Genomic DNA, 13,105 nt, shown 5'->3' on the forward strand with positions numbered 1-13,105 from the left:
TAAGTAGGGAGAGGGTGAATGGGAGAGTAAGAGAGAGTGGGAAATGGAGCTGGGAGGGGAGAAGGGAGCCTTATATAGGTTAGAGGAGGGGTTGTAGTGTTGCCAAATGACAATACCCAGCCTTCCAAGTATAATATTTTTGTGACACTTGGTGAAGTCCTTAAAAACAAAAGGCCCAAAACAGAGGGCTCCTCTTGTTTGACCTAAAATGGACCTTGGGTTGGATTTAGTGTGACCCAACCCAAGGTTCCAGGCCCAACTAGTTCAGTTTGTTGAAATGGGTTAATTTGGCCTTTACTTACCTTAACTAAGCACCTTTTAGTTAATGTAACTAAGAATCTATATATATTCACTTATGTATAAAAAATTTCCAAACAAAATTGACAGATAGTCAACATGGGCTTGGATGCCTATGACCTTGGGGTAAAAAATGTTCATAAATTTAACTCAAAAATATGGTAAAATTACCACTATGCCCCCAAAACTTGTCGGGAGCGTTCCAGGCATGTTTTAACTTCGATTTTGATGAAATCAAAGCTGTTCTTCTTGGATTTTTTGTACGAGTGCAACCAAGTGTTCAAAACTCATAAAATCAACATTCAAAATTATGATTTTGCCCTTGAGGTTATTGGGCATGTTTTGCGAGCATACAAGCTCCGATTTTGATGAAATCACTTGAGTTTTTCAAAATTTTGATGTGGTTCCAATCATACAATCTAAAATTATAAAATAGGTTGTCAAAATATATCCATTACCTTAGATATTTATATTTAAGTAAAATTTTTAAAAAATTATTCAGTATTACACAACATGGCTGTGTCACAGAGTTGATGACATGGTCACGCCAACCATGAGAGGAGGGACATGTCCTAGGCAGGGACACGTCCTCAGAAAATGCATGAAGGGAGAGAGAGGTCTCTCTCTCAACTGAAAGTTGGAGGTGTGATGGAAGAAGAGGGGATACTAGAAGGAGGTAACGCATCCCCAACTGACCAACGGTGGTAGCAAAGGATGCATACGGAGGAAGAAGAGCCTTTCCTCGAAACACACATAATACCTTGAATGAAATTAAGAGGAGAACTCACAATAAATCTCATTAAAACTAAGTTGTATATGCCTTTAAATAGAATTACACGGAACAAGAAACATAAAACTATACAATCCCAAATTCAGTCTAATTGTATAATGCCAATCCTAGCCTGAAAAGGACTTCAAGTTGGGTAATTTTCCCAAAGCACTCCCAGTCTGGTTGGGAGTCTAGAATGGACGGGTTTCCCTCAGGATGATATCCTAGGGTTGGGGCAAATTACGCTCTGTCAGACTTGAGCTAGAGAGGGTCTATAACAACAATCCTTTGCTTGAGACAAAATTGACAATATGTACAAACATCATACTCAAATTGCTCTACAAAATAATAATCTTTAAACTCAATATTAAGCATACTTAATATGATAGCAAAATAAGGATATTATTGAATAAGTTATCTGTTCATACTAGATCTTCAATGTCCTTATATGCATGTATTGTGTTCCATGTGGAATTGTACAACCTGAACTCTCTTGCTTTCATGTTAATCTGTCAAATAACCTAGTGTTGATTGGCTCATTTGAGAGTAATTAAGATTTGCAACATAAATCGAGTTGAAGATATAAACACAAATCATATATTTTATTACAACTATAATAGAGAACCAATACATTATGACACATACTTGTCACATTACGTAAAATGATACTGCAAGTTATAACTCTCTAGGAAATAATGAACCCTGAGTCGTCCATTGGACTTAACAATCATTTATTGCAAACAATAATATTAAGCAATTAGTTTATGTGAGTCATGAGAAACATAGGACTATCGCTTTCGTGGTTTATCGAGAACCGTGTTAAGGTAAATGATATTTGGAAAAAAAATTCTATTGTCTCATCCCTTATATGGATGCATTTAATTCTAGTTATTGATCTTTCTAGATGCTACAAAATCAACATTTATGATACAATCATGTTATATTTAAAAAATTTACATACAAACGTAACAAACATGCAAACTTAGCATTAACGACTTTTTAATATACAAACAAACATGCAAACCTAACACTTACATCACTTTTCAATAATATCTCCTTGCCAAAATCATACCCATGCTCTTGTTATGGTTGTTGATCTGATTGATTCTTATTCACCTATTTTCATGGCAAGTTGCAATTGAATATAAACACGTACATATACTGGAAATAATTGTATAAACACATAAATTGCTTTATTATACAACTTACCATAACTGATTGTATTTCTATGGGTGATTGTTTGATTGCAACATTTCTTCTATCACATTTCTCTTTAGTTGTTTTATCTGTATCACGAAAGACATAAGATATACATATAAGATATAGGAGCAGTAAATTCATCATCTTTAAATAAAGACATTTGAAAAATTCATTAAAAACACACGCACACATAAACACACATATATTTTACAACAAGTACTCAAACATACTATTATGCACACTTAGGTCGTCATATGGCATAATATCCTTTGGGTTATTTTTCCTCTCTTTACCTTAGATCATCGTGGTCTATGTGTTGCCTTTGGTGGATAGACTGTAACAAGAGTCAATTAAAGGTTGCGTGAGACATTATGTGCCATTGCAAATTATGCATATGTATAATATATGAATCAACATTGAAGAATTTGCTGCAATAATTTTCTGATAATTTGCCCTCATACATTATACACACAATCACATGCTCATATGAAATCTCACTTATATGACACTCATTACAAGAACATTCTTCCTTAAAATCAACACTGCAACTAAAAGATTGATCATATGCCTTATACTCACATTGGTGCAAATGTATGACAACCACACGTAGTTGTTGTGCCTTCTTTTTTGTGTCTCTATATTTTTTTTACTTCAAACACAACACCTCACATTTTCTACATGATATTCTTTGTTTTCTCAAATAGTACCATCAACATGATACAAGGTCTCTCAAGAATAGACATTAGGAGCTTGCCACTTATGGGGAATCAATATGATTTGAACTTTTCTGCTATATTAGTTGTTAAGCACCTATATATTTTTCTTCTAGAAAATATGAGATGTAGCCCAAAACATCAGTAACAATATAATTAGGGGTGGCAATCGGGTCGGGTCGGGTTGACATGTTGGCGGGTCGGGTTGGCAGGTCAGAATACCTCAACCCGAACATGACCCGCTTATTAAACGGGTCGGATGTGGCAAACACGAACGCGACCCATTTATTAAACAGGTAACTTGACACGACACGGTTAACCCGTTTAATAAACGGGTCGGGTCGACACTTGATTACACGACGTTGATAGGGGTTTTCAAGTTTTTTCTAGTAGCTGCTGACACAACCCCTTTTGTTGGAAAGGGGTTTTCTGATAGGATGCTCGTTGGGGCTCACTGCCTCGCCGACGATGTCCTATGTCTCACTGAGGTTCATCGTCGTGCCGACAAAGTTTGTTATCGTCGGAGACGCATGAGCTTTTCCTCTCTTCGGTCTCAACGATGGTCGGCCATCAGGCTGCCGTCTACGGAAGGCTCCAAGGACCTCTTTTGGAGGCCGCCATCGCAGGATTGTCGGATGGTTGTCGGTAAACGACGTGGGTCACCAAGCATTGGTCGACGTTTTCTTCCTTTGACCCCGATCATGATGCTAATGGGGGACGATTGCCATCGTAGTGGCCTTTCGGTTGGCTGTCGGTGTCGTTGACCTCTGGCTGCCGCTCAGACGACGTGGGTTGGCTATTGCTCTCTCTTGCGAGTTGACAGGTTCATGTAAACGGGTTGACCCGCCTGCCTAACCCATTTATTAAACAGGTCAAACGGATTGGCGGGTTGCCATGCCCCTAACACAAACCCGACCCGTTTAATAAACGAGTTAGGTGGGTCGACCCGTTTATGACACGAACCCATTTAAGCCAAACCCTAACCCGACTAAGAAGCGGGTTGGCGGGTCGGGTCAGATTTTGCCACCCCTAAATATAAAGATATGTGGCTTGATCTTGCTCTTAGTTTTTTTCAAAAAATATGTGCATTGTTGTTTTGTGGTTGCTTGAGCTGCACTCCACTAAAGTGCATTGAGTGGTGCATCAAATTTGCTATCTATATTCTTTATAAAGTGATTCATACAATATATAATATGATAATTACGCCATATGTGAGGAATGACATACAAGAGCCTTGGGTGCTTATATGAGAAAGCTATCAATTATTTTATCTATCTAAACTCGCCAAATTGTATGAGTTTTTGCTTCAAACACTTAAAAATCATGCTCATGACTTCTTGGACTCTTTATCTGCAATTATAAATGCTACACGAAATATCTCATGAAAATGACCAATACTGTGAGTCGATAAAAATATACTAATGTATTTTTTTTAGAAATGTGTCATCTACCATAAAAACTTAATGACACCATTTAAAAAAGTCGTTGATGCATGGACAAAATGATAAGAACAAATACTTAAATAAATATTTCTTATCAATCTCAATGTCTCCCTAGCCTTTTTGAGTTTGTTTTTATCAAATGATCTAAATGGGCAAACAACAACTTGAAGAAATTTTCATCTATAGCATATAGAATTTTCTTCATGTGTTTTTGTCCGTGCCATGCTTTTTTAAACTAATTTATACACCTTATTCTCTGCTGATGTCATTGATGATTTCTTTTAGAGTTATCTTTGGGTTATCATGTAGGTGTTTGCGAATAACACTTGCAATCTATGACGAAATGCACTTTTTCACTCGAAGGTTGCCTAATGAACCACTACATATATGCTAGCTTTGGTATATTTTCACTTGAAAGAACATTACCCTACGCACATTTATGCAACAAATATTTTATGGGAAATCAATCATAGTTTACAAGTTTTTTATCGTGCATACAACAACCACTCTATTATTGTAGGTCTTCAAAAAACATGTTTTATAGCTATGCTTAATCATATAATCTTTTAAAAACTCATGATAATGTATTAAATCATTAAACCTTTAGACGAAACTATGTCTCCATCAATTGGGTTTGTTGTTAGTGACTAAAAAGATTCTTGGTCATTAAGTTTTTTATTATTCAACTTGTTAATTATTTTAGATATCTTTGTTTCAATGATTTTCAATTGTTCTTCATTGCATAAGAATTCACTTAACTGAAACCTATTCAACTATGTTTCATTAGTAAAAAAAAAAAATATACTAATCAATAAATGGTCATATAGCTTATACAATATACAATTCTTATCCTTTTCAAATGTCATTTTTTGCATTATTTGCATCCACCATTAATTGTTTGATGTTATATATGTCTTGGTTATCTCTTATAATTTCAGTCACCCACATCTGACATAATATAGTCATCATCATCATTCAATTCTCCATTATCTACATGATTGTTGCTACCATTAATAAGTTATTCATATGCACAAACTAAATCATAATACATCATATTTATCATTTAATTTATTTGCATGGATGCATCATTCATGCATCTCCAAATTTCATGATTAACTATAAAAATAACGCATACATCTCAAGTATAGATTGCATAGTCCATCCATTTGTTCCTAGCTATATCATCCACCCTTAAAGATCAGATATATGCATTATTGTTGTGAATATCACTTGCTCACGTAACTCCATACTCCTTACAAACATCCTTTAATCACGTGCAACATTAATTGTTGGTACAAATTGTTTATTGCCTACATGTATGATATCTATATCCTTAATTGGTTGGGCAACTACATGTACCCCACATGCATGTTACGAACATTAAATTTGTCAATTGTTTTGGGGAGTTTGATGTTCACCTTATGATTACCCTTAACAAGTATTGCCTTATAAATGCGCATTCTTCGCGCGTTTTCTATTATCGTTTGAAGCAATGCATCTTTGGTGACTATTTTGATTATCAACTACTTAAAAATCAATTGCAACTACTTTTTGTTTAACTTTGTCGTATTGTACGATGAAAATAATTAATTAAACATCACTATTACATAACATAGAGTCAATATCATCATCCAAAATGACTATTAATCTTTGTTGACTTGCTATGTATGCATAATAACTATATCAGAGGCTCAAATACTCTTTGACATATCTAGTTTTACGAGATATCAAACACAAATTTAATAAAGCTAAAATTTTTTATACCTTTATAGATTTTCAACGAGGGTAAATAATGAAAATATAGTTTACTTTAACCTATTATGAGGTCATCATTAATTGCCTACACCAACCACACAACATATCATTCGTGAAATGAAAATAATATATAAGAAACCATTCATATAACCATCATACATTGAAATAAAATAATTGCCTACACCAACCATAGTTGTTATCTATGACTGAAAACCACATACTTCAATTATAACTTAATTACCCCAAATTGAATGCTTATGCTCAGTCAACCCTAACCTCATTTTCTCAAAACAAAACAACTAAATATTAAATAAAAGATAAGTGAACAAGTATAAATAATCTATGATAATAACCAAACATAAATACTACAAGATAAACAATATATATTTATAAAAAAACTAAATATAGTCAACCCTAAACATATAATCAAACATCAAATATTGAATAAAACACAAGCAAACAAACTTAATTCGTCAATGGAAACAACCAAACACACATGCTATAAGGCAAACAAATTTATATATTTATGAAAAAAACTTAAGAATACAAGAAAACATATAGAACACTTTTTGTCTTAAGTTTTTAAGAACCGAAAGATGAAGTTGACCAAAAAGTTAATGCAACCTCGCTAGAATTGCATATAAATCATCTAAAGAAGAGAGGAAAATGGGTTAGAATTTCAAAGGAAAAAAATGTTAGGGTTTTAACGATAAACAAACAAAAAAAATGAAAAAAACCCACTAATAACTTTATGTATGAATTAGAAAGCAAGATAAGGTAAAAACATTTACAAAATGACATTGTATTAAGAGGAGATTCACATACAATATTTATGCCATGCATTTGCAACATCCCTACTTGATGCGATTTTAGATAAAGACGGTTTACATATTCTATGCTTGAAGGTCGGGGACGTCCACAAATGATTGATGCGAACCAACTTAGCTCAAATCAGATAACATGTGAAACTAAGGACATTCACAACACTTGTTTACGAAAAATAGGACACACATTTGCGAACGTACATTAAGACTTTATGCAAGCTTTATTTAAAAGAGGTTTGCATGGTATATGCATGAAGGTCATGACATTTATAAATGTGGGATGTGAACCTGCCAATTTCAAATAAAAGAACATGCAAAGTTTAGGAGCATTTACAATACAAATTTATGAAGGTCAGACATATATTTGTTGATGTATGACTTGACTTTAAGCAGTTTTTTTAGTTAAAGAAAATTCACATAATGTCTGCATGGATGTCAAGACGGCCACAAACATATAGAACGAACTTGCCGAGTTAGATCTTTTTAATTCTAAAATGTTTGCATAGGGTTTGCGAACCTTTGAAGATGCACACATTTGATATGGGGATCCCTTTTGTTGGTATTCAACTTAGCCATGTTCACCGACTTTTGTATGCGAATTGCATTATGTCCATAAAATGTATATGCAAATCTCATTTTTATTGAGCTATTGCGACCTATTTGCAGCGTACAGATCTATCACACAAACATCAATAGGTCCACTTGTGTGATGAGTAAAAATATTCTAAACAAGTTGAGAATTGAAATTTTGAACATATGGACAAATTGAGAGGCATTTTCAAAATTATGCCATTTTACAAGAAAAATACGAGTATTTTTTTTGTATATATATACATAACATAAAATATATATTTTATATAATATATAATATAATATATATTATGTATAATATAATAGGTCCAGATCAACCCAATTAGGCCCACGCCCACGGGCGATCCATGGAACGATGTTTTCCCAATGGGCCAGCCCGAACTGGGCTTTTGGCCTGGCCCATCATTGACAGGCATTGGCCTGGCCCGATCCATTAGCTGGCTAGGCCGGATCGAGTCGTTGCCCACCCATTCTGCAAAGGAAAAACTAAATCATTTGTATAGTCACTCTTTTGATTTGAAAAGCAAGCCCTTGCTTTTACTTGCTGCCATGATTCGTCTACCGATAACATAATTGGGATTCGAGAACCAACACGGTCCCGGGTCATAATCCAACCGACTTGTAACGCTGCAGCGGTGCCAACAGAACCGATATAGGTCTGATTATGCCAGATTCAAACCCAAAATCGAAATGCAATTTATAGATCCGAATCCATGTCTAGATTCGTATATATATATATATATATATATATATATATATATATATATATATATATATATATATATATATATATATACATATACATACACGAAGGAGTAGTAACCAATGTCCACACTTGTGGAGGGGTGACAACCAATTTTTCTATAACGGTTGAGTTACATAAAGGATCTGCATTAAGCCTTTTCCTATTTGTTATAGTGATGGATGAGCTTACAAGATCATTTTAAGAAAATGTGTTGTGGTGTATGTTGTTTGTTGATGATATTGTTTTGATTGATGAGTCTAGAGCTGAGGTTAATGCTAAGTTAAAATTATGACGACAAACATTGGAAGCAAGAGGTTTTAAGTTGATTAAGAGTAAGCAGAATATATGAAATATTGTTTTAGTAAGCAACGAAGTAGTGATGAGAGTGTAGTGAAGCTTGGTGAGCAAGAATTACCGGTGGATGACTGTTTCAAATATTTTTGATCTATCATTCAAAAGTATGGAGAAATTGATGGAGATGTAAATCATAGGATAAAGGTAGGGCGGATGAAATGAAAAAGTGAAACTGGAGTATTGTGCGATCGTAAAATGTCATTGCGGTTGAAGAAAAAGTTTTATAGGACGACAATTAGGTCCACTTTATTATATGATATAGAATGTTAGGCTGCCAAAAGACATCATATTCAAAAAATGAGTGTAGTTGAGATGCATATGCTTAGATGGATGCGTGAAAATACAATAAAAGATAAGATTCGAAACGAGAAGATACGTAAGAAGGTAGGCGTTGCATCCATTGAAAATAAGATGAGAGAGAATCGTTTACGGTGGTTTGAACATATTCAGCAAAAGCTTAATGATGCTCCAGTTAGAAGGATGAAAAAATGAGAAAATATATTAGTTAAAAGAGGTCGAGGTATGCCTAAGAAGACTTGAATGAAGATGATAGGAAATGATATAAATGCTTTGAACCTCACCAAGGATATGACATTGGATAAAAATGATTGAAAGAGAATGATTCAATTCTAAGACCCAGAATGATTTTCTTTTTTGGTTCATATCGCCAACCTCAATTGTTTGGGGACGAAGGCCTAGTTGTTGTTATATATATATATATATATATATATATATATATATATATATATATATATATATATATATATATATATATATATATATATGATGATTGTGATCGTGACTGGTTATAGCTTTACAACAAAAAAATTAATCGGATTTTGATCTAAATCCCATAAATAACATATTGACTCAAATTAGATCCGAATAAAAAAATAATTGGTTTTAGTAAATCCAAATCTAATCTGAATGCACATTCAGATTTCAGATCATTCTTTAAGATTTCAGATCATTCTTTAATATCGGATTCGGATAGGAACGTCCAACTGCAGCCTGTGCCGGGTTGGACGATCTGCGCAAGCCCTAACCCTAAATACGACGCTCTCTGCCCGTCGATGCCCTTTCCCCGACTCGGAGGGTCCCGTCCGATCGATTCTCCGGTGAAGATGGAGCATCCGTGGAATTTCAGGCCGATCCACGGTGGTTTCCCTCCCCCTCCGTCGAACTCCGGTAGGGATTTCGGTCACCCTCATCACTCGCGAGGTTTTCACAATCCGCAGCAATCGATCTTCCAAAGGCCCTTCTTTGATCCTCCAGGGCAGCTTCATCACGATGTTCGGCCTCCCGGGCCGCCGGAATTCCACCCTAGAGGCCCCCCCGTGCTTCCTGGATTCGAACACCGGCCCGGCTCCTTGGGGTTCGTCCGGCCGGAGTTTGACCCTAGGGCGAACCCGATGCCGACAGGCGGTCCTTTTCCTGAACAGAGACGGTGGGATGATTTTCAGGCCCGGGATGGAATCGGAGATCCCGATGTCTGGAACTCGTTCCATGGCCCGATTTCCGATAGAAGAAGCGAGCAGTTTCCGAATCTGAATGATAGATACGGGAATCATCCGGGCTACAATTCCTTTCCTGGGGAAAGTTTTGATCTGAGAAAAGAAGGACCACCAACTTGGAATTCTGGTTCTTTGGGATATAATGGAACGTTCGACGACGATCGAGGGGGGTCTGTTGTTGGAAGAGGTCCGGAGGAACAGCGACTGGTTAACAACGGGGTGATTCACAAGCGAGCTAGGTTAGAAAATTGTCGTGCCGTCGATCACAATGATTATGGCCATCCAGATTTTGCCAATTCCAGTAAAAGGTCGGTCGAAGACGAAAGGATATCCAATATGATTCGCGATCACGGCGGCTACAACAGTCCAGTTTTCCAGACCAGGTTTCCTGAACAGCCGAACTCACACTATGCACGTAATGGCTCTTTTGAATCCACGCACTTCCAAGTACGTCCTCATTTAACCGAAGGTGGAAGGGGTCGGTGGTCTGGTGGTGATCAGCCAGACCTTAGTTCCAACGTGCAGCACCGAACGGGCATGTCAAAAGCCAACATTGGGTCTGGAAATTATGGTTCTCATGCAGCAACTGGAAATTCGTCGTCGCATGACCAACATGAACGAAGTATGATGCTCAACCAGGAACAGTATCACCACACACCAAAATCTCATGAGAATGATAGATTGGCATCTGGTATATACACGCAAGACCATCAAAATTCCATTTTGTCTCAGCAAATATTGCCACAAGCTGTACCCCAGCATGCCCCAATGCAAACGCACTTTGATTCTTCAGGAAATGATCTATATTCTTCGAAAATTTCAGATTATAGGGGCCAAAATCAGGACAGAGTAGTCAGTCATCAAGAACCGGAAAATTGGAATAAACAGGATAATCCATTGCTTCGACCATCCAAGCAAGGTTCCTCAGTTCTTCACCAGCAGATGTCTCAGTATGCATCTGATCACGATCTCTTCCACCCTTCTGCAATGCACATTACCTCTAGCAATCAACAATTTCAGCAACCAGTTAATGCATCATATGCAAGGGATCCTTCTCATGCATCAGGTCATGAACACAGAAATTATCAGATTATGGAAACCAGGCAACAGAAGCATCCCCAACATTTGGTTGGAATACCGAGCGAGCCCCACAGGCAACAGCATGCCATGCAAGACAAGGCCTTGCCTCTTGAGAACAGACAAGAAAACTACTGTTTCCCAGAATTGGATTCGATGGCTCACCTCAGTAATCATCATCACATGTTTCAACCACAACCTGTGGCTCTTCAGGGACATATGATTCTTAAGAGCATGCCTGTGGAAGGTCCTGCTAGTACCAGAAGCCTTAATGCTGATGGATCTTCTATTGTACCGCCTGTTGGTAGTGCAGTGCTAGGCATTGTTCAAGTTTCTCAGGCATTTGGTACTCCCCCTTCTGTGGCTTCCCATATGCAACCTTTGTCAGTGAAACCACCACCACCACCACCACCACCTTATCCTTCCAGTCTTCAGAACCAGGCTATACCACCACCTTTAGTGGCTACTTTGAAATATCCAGGGCTTTCAAGCACGTCAGCTACAGTGTCATCTTCACTTACAGTTCCTATTCGTGCTTTACCTGAAGCTCACCCCCCTGCACACGGATGTCAGTTAAGTCATGTTGCTACTGGATTTTCACAGGAGGTAGTGTTGCTTTGGCCAATTCAGCGGTTCAGCACTTTTTCAGTCTGGTCCTCTTCTTTATTTTCCTTTGGTTATTGCCTTTTAGGGCGTGGAAATATAGTGCTAATTGGTTGGATATTGTTTTTTTTCTGTTTAATAATGAGCATTGGTTTTTAAAGGGTAGTTAATATCTTTCAGTTCTTGCATATAGTGTTGTCAATCATTTCCTTTTCTTTCAAGGATTATTTACAGATACATACCTCAGTATGTATTCAGTTTCATACATTTATTTTGATGTAACTGAAAAACATAGTTTATTTTTTCATGATTAATCAAAGCGTCACTTAGTGTAAATTCTTCATAGTAAAACTCAACTTTTCCCTTAGTTTTAGAAAGACCATTTGAATGCAGATCTCTCTTTCTCTCACTCAAGATGCTTGTAATTTTAGATAAGGCTAACATACTTAATCGTAAAATGTATGTGTTGATATACAAGAGGAAAGCCTAAAGATACATTTACAAACAAGAGACGAGTACCAAATAAACTAAAGTAAAATGTTCATAAGTATCAATAAAAGTTAACTTGAGAAAATGATTTTTTTTGACGTTTATTGATCCGATTATATTTTCAGCGACAGAGAGAAGCATGAAAATGGGTACCATGGTTTCTTCTCTCTCTCTCTCATGCTTGTTTCTTTCATTCTTGCTTCCTATTCCTAGCATTGTGCAATTCAATAAACTCCATACCAGTGGGCCAAAAACTGAGACAGAACAAGACAATCATCTAAGAAAACCAGGTTTTTGCACTAGACATCTTCATACCAAATTGTAGCTCTCTTCTATGGATAGGTTCTTAGGAATGTGGTGCAATGGTATCCCTCAAACCATTTTTTGGGTGGCTAACAGAGAGAGCCTGATCCTGGCTAATGACTCCGGGGTTGTTCTTGAGCTCTCTGGTGATGGAAAAGCACATATATTAGTGCTCTCCACATGAAAAGACAGATCATCTTTTGTGAAATTCTTCTGCGAGGACTTAAACGTGTTGTGTAGTGCTATATACATAGTTGTGGTTGTGGTTATTGGTTTATGAAAAGGATCATACAAGATCTTGGGCATTCCTATTTCCTCACATATTTTCTTGCAACTCTGAAGGGCCCACTTGGACAGATTTGTTGTGTCCAGTCTTTCCATATCTCTGAACCTTCGCGAGGAGAATTATGAATTCTTAATTACCTGTAA

At 36.6% G+C, this 13,105-nt stretch overlaps 1 protein-coding gene across 4 annotated transcripts in view; it reads left to right on the plus strand.

Moving 5' to 3' along the window:
• The first annotated feature begins 9,677 nt into the window (after window positions 1-9,677).
• Window positions 9,678-13,105, plus strand: part of LOC149833723 (uncharacterized) — a 37,081-nt gene continuing 33,653 nt past the window's right edge. For 3 of the 4 annotated variants that reach the window (XM_090010976.1, XM_090010979.1, XM_090010978.1), the window contains exon 1: window positions 9,678-11,887. In XM_090010976.1, the coding sequence (XP_089867102.1) occupies window positions 9,764-11,887 (2,124 nt within the window). In that variant the 5' untranslated portion in view covers window positions 9,678-9,763. The remainder of the gene's footprint in view (window positions 11,888-13,105) is intronic. The other variant, XM_090010977.1, reaches the window with a different exon arrangement.

Source organism: Nuphar pumila, chromosome 6, assembly GCF_984573655.1.
Source record: "Nuphar pumila chromosome 6, dmNupPumi1.hap1.1, whole genome shotgun sequence".
Taxonomy (NCBI): domain Eukaryota; kingdom Viridiplantae; phylum Streptophyta; class Magnoliopsida; order Nymphaeales; family Nymphaeaceae; genus Nuphar; species Nuphar pumila.